The 13,182-nt window shown below is 41.7% G+C and overlaps 1 protein-coding gene across 4 annotated transcripts in view; it reads left to right on the forward strand.

The window, feature by feature from the left end:
• Positions 1–9,956, forward strand: part of nacc2 (NACC family member 2) — a 29,914-nt gene extending 19,958 nt beyond the window's left edge. The window contains exons 1-7 of one of the 4 annotated variants that reach the window (XM_073477590.1): positions 296–731; positions 2,018–2,205; positions 3,357–4,109; positions 5,813–5,989; positions 7,905–8,010; positions 8,247–8,344; positions 8,443–9,956. In XM_073477590.1, coding sequence (XP_073333691.1) covers positions 2,094–2,205; positions 3,357–4,109; positions 5,813–5,989; positions 7,905–8,010; positions 8,247–8,344; positions 8,443–8,975 — 1,779 coding nt within the window. In that variant the 5' untranslated portion in view covers positions 296–731; positions 2,018–2,093 and the 3' untranslated portion in view covers positions 8,976–9,956. Of the gene's footprint in view, positions 1–295; positions 851–2,017; positions 2,206–3,356; positions 4,110–5,812; positions 5,990–7,904; positions 8,011–8,246; positions 8,345–8,442 lie in introns of those variants that run through there. The other 3 variants (XM_073477589.1, XM_073477588.1, XM_073477587.1) reach the window with 3 other exon arrangements.
• Positions 9,957–13,182: the final 3,226 nt, after the last annotated feature.

The raw sequence follows: 13,182 nt of genomic DNA on the forward strand, positions 1-13,182 counted from the left end.
AATGACTTTCTCTCTGTCTCAACTCTCCCCTCCCTCCTCTGCTTCTCTCTAGCTCTGCCCAGTCTCTGTCTCCGTCTGTAACTGTAGCCTGTGTTTTTCTCTCCCTCCCACTCCCTGCGACGTATAGATACTGCATTGATCAGACACACGCGCGCAGACACATGCACACACACGCACACTCTGAGCCTCCCACTCCTTTCATCATTGATTCGCTCTGCTCTGCTCTGCTTTCTTTCTCTCTCTCTCTCTCTCTCTCTCTCTCTCTCCCCCCACCCCATTCTCTGTCGCCCTCTCTCTCTCCCTCGCTCTCTCTCTACAGCGGCACTTGTTGAATTCAACCCTTGGAGAATAGAGAGAGGGGAGAGAAACAGAGAGAGATAATGACAGGGAGGCAGAGGGAGGCTTTGAGACAGCACTAGAACAGACAGTGAGCAGAGAGAATGGGGCTTTGGAGGATATAGAGATAGAAGAAGGAGAAGAAGAAGAGGGCTGGGGGAGAAAAGTCAGACAGCAGAGAGAATCATCTTTGAGACAGTGGGAATGACACTTTAAGTGAAAGAGAGAGTCGACCAGACGGAGCACATCTAAGTGCTCTCCTTCCATCTCTAACTACTACTCCTCCTGTGTCCTGGTCCTGACTGCTGCTGCTGCTGCTGCTGCTGCTGCTGGTGTGTTTTGTGTGGTGCCCAAGGCTCCATGCTGTGTTTTAACCAGAGGACTGGTTTATACAGGTCAGAACTGTCTGGGATAACAGTGAGCACCTTTTTTTTTCTCTTTTTTTTTTTTTCTGCATCTGTGCATGTGTGAGAGGCTGTTAGCGGAGGAAAAAGTCGTGTGCTGGTTTCTCCAGGTGAGAGTTTGCGTGCCAGAGTACACAGTAATTTCCTTATGCAGCCTGTACTGTATATGTGTGTGTGTGTGTGTGTGTGTGTGTGTGTGTGTGTGTGTGTGTGTGTGTGTGTGTGTGTGTGTGCTTATGCGTGCACACTTTTATGTAAGTAAGCCAGAGTGCATGTCTGTGTGTATGGAGTGCATGAAGTGGGAGAAAGAGAGAGAGAGAGAGAGAGAGAGAGAGAGAGAGAGAGAGTGTGTGTGTGAGTATGTGTGTGTGTGTGTGTGTGTGTGTGTAAGAGAGGCGGTGACATTTTTTTTTCAGTTTGTATTCCTGGAAACTGTTCTGCAGCATTGCTTAATAATGAAACTAGTGCGTATATGTATGTGTGTGTGTGTGTGTGTGTGTATGTGTGTGGGTTGGTGGGGGAAAAAAACAAAACAACAATGACACAAGGTTCAGGGGGAGGAAAGACGGTGCAAGCATGCCTGGGGAATGTTACAAAGAAAGGGATAAAGGGAGCCGTTAAAGTTGATATAAAAATGGTGTGTCTGACATGAGTCGTTCCAGACAGAGTTTAGTAAGAGGACAAATGCTGACAATGGTGAAGAGTCAGCAGAATCATGGAGTATTTCTAAAGTGTGACGTGAAAAACCGGTTGGGAAAAGTTGTCAAGTCTTACAGGTCATCAAAGTTCACGGGAAATGTTTTGATTAAGTGCAATACATGGAGTGAGTCTAAGCTCCTTGGTATTTAAGTTGTGAAATACCTTAAGCCTGCGTTGTTTTACGTAATGTCCTCATGTACAGTAGGCACGGCATTGTATTCTGTTTTTTGTTTTTTTCTTTTTTGGACTGACTTGACTCCTCCTATCTCCCTCCTGCCTGCCTCTACTCTCTCTCACCCACTATCTCCGCATATCCATCTCTCTCTTTCACACACCTCTCACTTCTCCCTCAACTGTATTCATTTTCTCACTTTATCTCAACTCTATTTTCAATCTTGTTTCGTTGCCTCCTTTAAGGTTCTCTCAATTTTCCCTTCTCGCCTCGCTACCCTCCCTGTGGCATGTCGTTTCATCTTTCACGCATTTTCTATTCACTCCTTTCTTCTTCATCACTGCGTTTCTCTTCTCCAACGCGTTCTTCATGCCTTTCTTCTTCTTCTCTTTTTTTCTTTTTACAGATGCCTCTCTCCGTGGCAGAGTCTGCAGTGAATATCTGAAATCCCATCTTCCTCCTCCTCCTCCTCTGCGGCCAACATGTCCCAGCTGCTCCATGTGGAGATCCCAAACTTTGGAGCCACAGTTTTGGGCTCCCTTAATGAGCAGCGCCTGCTGGGACACTACTGCGATGTATCCATCCTGGTCAAAGGTTGGTTGGTAGAATTTTTGTTAACATTATATATTATGGTCCTTTTAAAGAAGCAGCTTATGAGATAGTTGATTGTTTAGTCTCATTTCCGGGTCGTCGTATACTGACACTTTGGGCTGGTGGCTTTGGGTTAAGTATTTGACAACCTGGGAATGAGACTCAACACTAAACTATCTTTCTCCAGAAAGGCTTTTGACATCTTTAAGAGGCATTAATTAATATGTTAAAGGTCCTTATAAGAGGTCTTTTAATATTATTATGATAAAAGACTATATAAGTGTTACAAATAGCATCATAAACATGTTTATTGTCAGATCATAGGACATTTATAACTTGATAACAGTTTATGGACCGCTCAAGAACATTAGAAAAGCCCCGTGAGTATCTTATAATTCTTCATAATAGCATTACAAACACATTTATTTAGTTTAACTAACCTATTATGTCATTGTTCAAACTTAACAAAGCTTTTCTGGTGCTTTATTAAGATTAATACATACTTTATCGTGCATTTCTTAGCAGTTAAGTATGCTTTTTGCAGCTACTGTATTCAAAGCAAGAACATGTCTTATTAAGGTTAATAAATCCTAAATTATGCACTGAATAAAAGTTTTTGTTGAGGGGGCGCACAGTTACTTGTTGATTAATGCATAATAAAGAATGTTTTTATATTTTATATACTCATTGCTGCATTGTACTTGTACACAGTACTCCCCCTCTGTCTGGACCGCTCTGTCCTGTCTCTTTAAAGCCCCCCCTCCTGAATACCCAGTGTGCTCTGATTGGTCAGCTCACACACGCCTGACACAGCACTGCTAACAACGACAGAGCAGCTGTGCTAAATCAATTATTGTGTGCCAATCTAGCCATGATGCATAAATTATGCAAATGTGTGACATGGTGATGTAGTGTGATGTCATGAAGTCACGAAATTAAAGACGAGACTACTGACGAGGCGTTTCAGGAGCAGTGTTTTCTGTGGGAGAGATGAGTTTCTGTTGGTGTGGACTTTTACATGCACAAGAACCGATAGAACACACTGAAGGAAAGGGAAAATAAAGCATAATAGGTCTCCTTTAATATAAAGCTTTACCAAATTTTTTATCACTATTGTCAACATTTTTTTTTATGTTTCTATTTCCGTCAACCAGGTCAGGCTTTCAAAGCCCACCGGGCCGTTTTGGCTGCCAGCAGCCTCTACTTTCGCGACCTCTTCAGCACCTCCACCAAGACCCAGTTTGAGTTGCCCTCCTCAGTCACACCTGCTTGCTTTGAGCAGATCCTCACTTTCTGCTATACAGGGAAGCTAACAATGGCAGCTAGTGAACAGCTGGTGGTGATGTACACAGCTGGCTACCTCCAGATTCAGCATATAGTTGAAAGAGGCATGGACCTAATGTTCAAGGCAAACTCACCTCACTGTGACTCGCAGACAGCAGGGTCTTTAGAGGAAACAGGATCCGAGCCGCAGAGTCCTTGTAATAATGGTAACGGACTAGCGGTGGCTACTCTTTTGGGAACCCCGGGCTGGTCTCCATCCTTACTGATGCCTCAACGGAAGATTAAACTCGAAGGAGGGGACCCAACGCCTGTGACGATACCCTCGACACATAGCAAGATTTCGTCCTCGGAGCTGGGGAGTCGGCTGGCGAGGGCCAGTTCGCTGTTCTACTCGACGGCTGCCGGGACCACCATCCCTGGTATGTCTTCGTACCAACTTCAAGGGGCAGGTGGAGCAGGAGGAGGAGTTGAAAGGTCCAGTCCTGGAGCGTCCAGCCTGCCAACCACCGACAGTCCTACGTCCTACCAGAATGAGGATGAGGAGTTTGAAGAAGAGCCCTATGATGGGATCACAGAGGATGCCTACAGTCATCTCTATGGTCGTTCAGCTAACCCCTACGGCAGTGAGTATTGATGCTTTTATGAGATCTTTGTGAAGTGTTGCAGTGCTTAGGTGAGTTTCAAACACCATTGCTGTATTTGGTGGAGAGCTCTCATCGCTGAAGCTTTACTCTGGAATATTTTTCATCATTAAAAACTTCTAAAAATACAAAATGCTCCCAGTTTCAAACAAAACTCAATGATCCATTTTTTATCTAACAACACAATCAAGACTATTTGACTAACTTTTATAGTATTTATTTCTCAACTCCAGTTAATTGAAGTAGTTTCAAGGAAAAACTGGTCAAATTTGCAAATGCTAATAAGATGATCTCATTGGCAAACCTGCATCAGTTTTAACTTTCTAGTCATGTAGATCTGAGTAAGTGAATTAGTTTCTCAATTGCCCTTGGCTCAGATGGAAATTCATTTGATGTCAGACGGATCTAAAAGTAAAACTGAGCATGACTTTGCAGAAATGTATAGCCATGAACGCCGTTTTTTTTTTTTTGGTACATAGTCGCTCCTTGTCCGGACTTGTTGTGCATTGTGCTAAAGAAACGGATGCACATTCATTTCATCCCAGTTACATTATTTAATCTTTCATAAATCATGTATACTGCACATCTTAAAAAAAAAGCTGAATGTTGTGCCTCCAGTGTGTGTGTGGGTTCTCTCAGCATAAAGATAGCTTTATGGGGTTATGATTGGAGCGCATCGTGACCAACAACACACTCCTTATCACAGCTTCAACAGCTGTTCTGTGCTGCTTTTTGTTATGGTTGTATATATATATACTTTTCATACTGGGGCAGTTTTGCCCCGACATGCAGGCATAGATTCACTTGAGTTTGCATTCGCATGTAAACACACACATCAGACAGCGATGGTGGACAAACTCAAATTCACTTGTGCGCACACACACATACACACACACACACACACACACACACACACACACACACACACACACACACACACACACACTATTTCCTTTATTCTTAGCATCCTGCAGCCCAAAGGCATCACACAGGTTTGTCAAATTCTAGAGTTTCAGATATTTATGAAATCCACTCTATCTGCAATCAGTCAGAGCACCCCAGGGTGACATTGTGGGATATTTGAGATCCACGCACTTCTTCCCTGTGTGTGTGTGTCTGTGTGTGTGTATGTGCGTGTAGGTATAAGTGTGAATGCACATGCAAATGCATTAATCCACACTTTTTCTCTGTGTGTGCATGTGTGCAGGGCAATTAATGGATTAATTTCTCCTGTTCTGTGTGTGTGTGTGTGTGTGTGTGTGCAAGTACATGTGTGTGCACAGGAGCTGCATGCATGTGCACACACTCACAAGTCATCTCAGAGGTTAGGCGAAACAATTTTTGTGAGTAAGAACCTAACACCCAGCTTTGGATCTGTCCCCCTCGAAAACTCAAGTTGCTGATGCAGCATCGTGACTTATCTGGGATACATCTGCAATGCTCTGAAACATTTATGAAACACAACAAACTTGTATGAGATTACACCAACCTGCTTTATTAATTCTATTGTGTAGCCTCCATCTAAGCAGGGGACACAGAGGGCATGTCATTTTGTAGGTTACATTCTGATGAATATATAGAAGCGCACACATTTTATCTGTTTTTGTTTAGCAGCGTAACCCGAAACCCTCTCAGCTTTTCTAAGCCTTTTCTGAACTCTTTCTGTTCTCGCTTGCTCTCATCAGTCCAGGACAAGCCAGAGATGGCAGCGGTGCCCTTGGCCTTGGAGAACCGCAACTGTGTGCTGATCCGCAGGGACCTGGTGGCGCTGCCTGCAAGCCTCATCAGCCAGATAGGCTACCGCTGCCACCCTAAGCTCTACACTGAGGGGGACCCCGGGGAGAAGCTGGAATTGGTTGCTGGTAGGCACGCACGTACAAACACATGCATCCACTCACACACATTTTTCCGCTTGCATTTTATCGCACGCAGAGAATAACTTGTATGCAGCGAGTTTGGAGAGTAATCATACCTCCACCCCCACCCTACCTTTTTTTTTGGCACATTTAGATCATTTAGGATTCTAGTCTCAAAATTTGGTGAAATTAAATTTAATTGACTGAATTAATTTCAGCTGATAAATTCAGCAGATTAGAGAACTCAATCGTTGTAAAATAGAAAACCTTTAAAATCGAAACTTTTTCTGCCGACGACCCCTGAAATCAGGGGCTAGGCAAAGAGGCCAATGATTTGAGAGTTACCGACAAGCAGGGATGTTAACGACTGATGATTTTTAGATTCATTGCTGTTAAGAATTTATTTGACTAAAAATGTAATAACCGACACAGATGGGCACAAATACATCAAAAAGTATCCTGTCATCCCTCATCAAATAAATATATCAAAATAAAATACAAAATACTGGTAAGAGAAAATGTTTTTCATTTAAAACATACAAAAACACATTCTTTACAACCTCATATTATTAGATTTTAGCCATTTAGTAGCCACAATATGGGTTGGATTTAGTTGGGACAGTTGCTGAATAGCAACAGACATATGATTTTGCATTTATAGATCATGTCAGTGGTTAAAACAGATTTCCAATGGAAGAACCTCCAAAATATTTCATGTATTATAAATAATTCACCAATAATCAATCGTAAGGATGCTTACTTTCAAAAGAAATTGCCTGAAATTTACCACAACCAACAACCCAGTGACCCTTATTTATATCCTACTTATTCAGGAGACACATGTATTCAACCTGTGTTTGACCCATATGAGACTGTTAGAGGTTAATCTTCAGTCATTGCAGCTCTACAGTAATTCAAGTTCCAATATACATTACTGCTAAAGACATTTTGGTTAAATTGGGTCCAGACATTTGGAACATTAAATTGAATTTCGTATCGTCTGACCCAAGTTCAACCAGATTCTCATAGGCCGCCATTGTGGTTGTCGCTGTATTGATCTGGAAGGGACAGCACAAAGCTGCAGAGTTTCTCTGCGGAGATGGAAGACCGTGACAGAAGGACAACCATCTCTGCAGTGCTCATCAATCAGGCCTTTATGGTAGAGTGACTAGACAGAAGTCACTCCGGAGTGAAAAGCATATGACAGCCCACCGGGGGTGTGCCAAATGGCCCTTACAGGCCTCTGAGAGCATGAGGAGAAAGATTTTATGGTATGATGAGACAAAATCTGAACTCTTTGGTCTGAGTGCCAGATATCGCTTTTGGCAGTCAGGCCATAGACTTTCAAAGAGAACAGGTAGCGCTCATGGACCAGAAAGAATTCCTACAAAACGTTTAATCAATTTAGCATTGAATCTTTTCAGACAAAAGAGTCTGAGAGTCTGAATACGGCCCAGTGTACGTTACAGACACAGCCGAACATGATGACATGTGCAGATCCAAGTTGGAGTCACTAATCAATGAAAAAACCTGCTCGGATTCAATTAGATCGTAATGTAAGAACACGTAGAACACAGTGGAAACAAATAATTCAGTTTGGTTTAATGCATGTCAGATACAGAAAAAAATATGTGAATGTGAAAGAGGCGGTTTTCAAAAGAAAGCAAAACCAAGTAATTTAACAGCTTGCTGTCTTCTGTTTTTATGGCCATTCACTTCAATTCCTCACCCCATTTTTCTTATTTGGACAACTGTAGCTTCCTTTCAATTTATTAAAGATCTCCATGAACCAGAGAATAAAAGATGAACTGTTAATTGGGCCAAGAGGCAAACTGATAAATCCCTAGAGTCTTCGAAGAAAGGAAATGGATAGTAAAATCAGCAGATTTCTCAGTAAATCCTCTTTTTCATGCCACACTAGGTACACAGGTGTTCATGACTCGAGGCCAGCTGATGAACTGTCATCTATGTGCCGGTATCAAACACAAAGTCTTGCTCCGCCGTCTGCTAGCCACGTTCTTCGATAGGTGAGTATAAAGACATGCACAACAGAGCAGAGCAGTTTGTATTAGTCTTTAAGGGCCTACTGTAAGATGTCTGTGTATGACTCCCAACACCACCGCTGTTGTAACAAAGCAACTTTCACACTCCATCTGTGGCCATGTTGTGCAATGCGGTTAGTTGTGTGTGTGTTCCCATGTTTATCTACTGTATGTGCCTGTTGCTGACTCTGCCCCCTGGTGTTCGCTCTGTGTCCCTGCAGAAACACTTTAGCCAATAGCTGTGGGACAGGTATCCGTTCTTCTACTAGTGACCCCAGTAGGAAACCCCTGGACAGCAGGGTCCTCAACGCTGTCAAACGTAGGTTTACTGTCCAAATAAATCATCTAATATTTGTGATGTAGTTTTAAAAGAGCACAGTTTGCCTACATATAGTTGTTGTCTTCTTTCTCTTTCAGTCTACTGTCAAAATTTCAACCCTAACTTCAAGGAGAGTGAAATGAATGTGATTGCTGCTGACATGTGCACAAATGCCAGGCGTGTCCGCAAGCGGTGGTTGCCCAAGATCAAGTCCATGCTGCCTGATGGCATGGAGGTGTACCGTGCAGGAATGGGCATGGGCGCTGCTGTGGGCCTGGGCCTGGCACTGGGTGCCCCTCAGCCAGGGGTGCCTCTCCCCTTCGAGCCTGACTTCAAGACCCTGGAGCAAAGGTTGTATCCAGATCGCAAGGACCCTCTCAGGACTCACCCACCGCTGACAGAGGGCAGCCCTGGGTCTGGGGCGGCCGGAGCAGAGGCTGAAGGTGAAGGTGAAGGAGTAGTCCAGGAGGAACATGAGGAAGATGAGGATGAAGCCGGGTTAGAGGGTGTAAATGGATCACTGGGGGCGCCAACTTTGATCCCAGGAGCTGAGGCAGGCAATTGTGGTGACACGCCGCCTGAGCAGGAAGTGGAAAGTTTTGGACAAGGTCTGAGGGTGAACGGACAGTGAATGTCCCCCAGGCTGCCTCTCACATTGTGAAATCTGTTTAACACCGCATTTTCTTTTGCTTGCTCTCTTACTCTAACATCTCGTCCACCACTCTTTCTTCTCCTCTGTGCTTCCTCAACAGGAATTATTCAGCACAACAAGCTGCGCTCGTAGGTCTTACTATACAGGAATTTGTCACACATGCATGTGCACACGTGTGCCTGCGTACACGCACAATTACTGATAGTGGAAGTAGAGCAGCGATAGTAGAAGTAGACACAGGCATGGCATTCGCTCAATGAGAAAATCAACCCTTTCTGCTCCACCCTTTTCTCCATATATTCTGTATTTACTCAGTATGTCGGCACCGGCAGCAATATTACAAAGGCCTGATAGCAGAACAAATGGCTGTAATGATTCATTATTTCAGTGCAATACAAAAGCAACAGCTGCTTTGCTGGCAGTTTATGGAGTGTGGTATAAAGGTTCCTAAAAAGGATTCCCTTTTCGTGGAAAGCTGCTTCTGAAAATAACCCATGTAACTTTGGGGAAAAACAGATGAGACACACACAGCTCGCTTCAAAAGCCCGGTTTGACCACTTTAACATTGTTGTAAGATAAATATGTATGAATATATAACAAAGAATGTATTATAATTAAAGGTCAAGTACTGTATTACCACCATCAAACAGAACAATTTTCTTTTCAGTTAAAACAGCATGTCATTTTTATGATAAACATGAGGACGACTTGTTCCGCGAAGCCTTTAGACTTCTCCAAAATCTTACAAAAACATCTATCACATGGACTTCTTTTTTCATGCATATTCACCCGTGACATATTGGATTAGAGTGTCAATGTGATGCCTGTGTCTGCTCCAGACTGCCCCTCCCGACCACACACACACCACACATACAGACACACACACACACACACCGTATGATAATAGCTTTTAATATCTGCACCAATGCATTTAGAATACACTGTCCAAAAAAAAAAAAAGATGTAACAAAGCTTTTTAACTTTGAAAAATCATTTTAAACGACATCATTCTGTCATGGAGATACAGAGGAAAGGGAGACATGAACAAGAACACAACAGCTTGCATGCATGAATACAAACAGTGGACACAGAGAATTACTGAAAACAACAGCAAAGCCACAAACCTGCATCGAAATAAGAAAAACAGCTACTGTTGCCTCGACATATGCCATTAATACGCAAAAGGACTTTTTATCCCACTTCTTACTGGGATCTGACCTCAGTCTGACACACGTTAGAACTGACCTGGGTGTGACCCAGGATTGTGTTTGACACAATATCGATTGGATTTTTTTTTTTTTTTTTTTTTTCTTTTAAACTACGGAGCGTGCTGTCACCACGGGTATATGGAAGAGTACACTACACTGAGTGTTAGAAAGAAACATGTCAGAGAGAAGCACTGTTTCACCTTGATGTGGTGGTGTGATTGGCACCAAGACTACATAGTCCTGCTTCCATCCTGTTTTTGTTTTGTTGTTTTTTTCCTGGGGGGGTTGGGGGGGTAAATTATTGAATAAAACTTATAAGAGCAATTTCTGCTGGCTTATTGCATTTGCACTCAAAATAAAAGGTTAAAGGGTGGGAAACTAAGAAGTTTGGCAAAATGTGACTGTACTAGAGACTGTAAATTTCCTCCATAAAACTGGAGTGATTCAATGAGTCGAACAGGGACTTTAACCTGTATTTGTCATACTTATTTTCTTCTTTTTTTTTGGCATCTGTTTTCATGCTTTCAGCCACATGTAGGGACGCAGTCCAAACAGCCTTCTTTTGTTGTTTTGTGCATTGATTTGAAGAGATACACTGTTTTGTAAGTTTTCTTCTGTTCTAATTCGTGTTGATGCGCATTTGATCACAAGTTCAGACCATCAGATTCACTTGAATGAATGAACCTCAAAGTTATTTTAAGCCATCAACTTCTTTGGAAAGCGTAGCTATGTATGAAGTGGTTGGAAAAATAAAATAAATCAGCTTTTTCCTTTGCAGAAATTGATTGCATAAGCTAACAACCAAGTAAAAAAAAACAAACAAACCAGTATATGCCCCCAGATATATTTAATCTGTCTGTTTATGTTTGGCCCAGAAAGGTTGGCCCAGATTATTCTCTGTCTGTGTTATCTTGTTTCGGACTCTTTAGGGGAAGCTTTAAGAAGGCCCTGCACAAGAAACACAGGGTTATAATTGCACTAGGTAATGATAATAATAATAATAATAATGACGTTTACAGTCTTGTTTTTTTTTTTTTTTTTTGTCTATTTTTGGAAGAAATGTGATTTGCCACAGATAAAACAGGACTGTGTTAGAATGGCTGAGATGATGAATGAATGTAAATTGTAGCACTGCTTTGGCGAGGGGTCCAAGCCATGACCTAATATGGTCAAAATACTTTTATATGACTCATTTTTTCCTCAATTGTATACAAAAATAAATATTGGCCATAATATAATATAATTTGACTGTGAGGCCGGGTGATGGTCTAACCAAAACCTTTTGTGATTTGTTTGTGACTAATGTGAAACAGGTCTTCCAATGCAATGAACAGCAGGGAGCATTTCTCTAATATACAGAAAACTGAGCGAAGTTTGAGTACAGGCTTTTATTTTTTAAAGTATCTTGACAGTTGTGTACTGTATGTCTGTAATGTTGAAATCTTCACAAAACTGAAAGATCCGGAAATCTTTCTGTACAGATATACTTTGAGGTTTAACAAATTATGTCTTTATTTTTTTTTCTCAAGTTCCTAAAGATTCTCTTGTTTAAAATAAATAAATAAATAAATAAAGATATTCAGTTGTTATTGGAGCCACTACCTTAATTACTGGACTTTTTAAAGAGGATCACCTGTGCTTCTGATTTGTTAACCAAGGTCTCCCAAAATGCATGTGAAACTTTGGAAGTAAACTCGAATCCATAGTTATTCATTAGATCACAAAATAGCTTGCAATTAAATCAGCCTGCCACCCAAAAAAATAAAAACCGGTGAGATCTACTATTCAACTGTGCAGTAAATGTCTCTGTTTGCATTCATGGATAATCAATCTCTGCTTTTGGTTTTACAAAGATCCTATTGCAAACGGGCAAATGCGTGGCCACCACGTTAACTGATATGAAGTACAATTGAAACAATGTGGTGAATAATAAAGGGTGGGAAACATTGATATACTCCACTGTAGTGATAAAGGGGTGTGGAGCAGTGCCTTAGACTGTGACTGTATGGGTGTGAATGTTGTGACGTGAACCTTTAGTACCTGTAGGCGTAGATTGACAGATTTTTTTTTTACTTAAGTTATAATTCTACTAAAATTGGCCTCCAAGAACCTTTGCTCAGCATAAAGTATGTCATATTTTTTCAACTCATTTTCTTGTTTGCCTTCATCTCATTCTTTAAAGATAAGGTGTGCACCAGACTGATTTCACTGAAATCATTAAAAAAAAAGATTTATTGTACTTCACTGCATCCAACAGCCAATCAGCAACAACCTGGACTCCCTGGACTGACACCCTCACATTATTTATATGATTGACAGACAAACCAAAAAAAGTATTAAAGGTGCAATATGTAACAATGCAGTTGAATTATTTACAGTTCTGATGTTATGACACCTGTGTATTGTGTTGCGGAGATATCGACTGAAGGTAGCATGCTAACCAGCTAGCCTCGGCCCGGTCCCGGTCCAAAGCTCCTGTGCAAGTGGTGTAAACGCCAACACTTCCTCGGTGCTCCGAGCTCCCAGTCCGGATTGGCCGGCTAACATAGCTAGCGGTTACTCCAGGAGATATGCTGCCCAATTTGTTTTAAACATGAATTCGACAGGTGGCAGTTCTTACATACTGCACATTTAAAATTTTCTATTTTCTGTTGTTAAACCTGTTGTTGAAAGACTTCACTTTTACAAAACAAGTACACATGCATAAACCATTTACTGTTATTTCCTTTTGACGCGTGCTCATTTCAGCTTGTTCACAGTGTCTTTACCTTTATCTGATTATGACCCTGCCAACAAAAGAAAATACTTTTTAAGAAATACTTTTTTTGCCTCTCTCTCTGCTTTCGGGTCTTTTTTGTTAAATTTCTTGTGCCGGATGAATTTGAACATGATGATGTTGCACTATACTGTAAACTGAGAAATTCTCAGAGAATGTCATGGCTAACCCTTTGGGGAGGATGAGCTCGAGCTGAGGTGGC

This window comes from Pagrus major, chromosome 12, assembly GCF_040436345.1.
Source record: "Pagrus major chromosome 12, Pma_NU_1.0".
In the NCBI taxonomy this organism is placed as follows: Eukaryota; Metazoa; Chordata; class Actinopteri; order Spariformes; family Sparidae; genus Pagrus; species Pagrus major.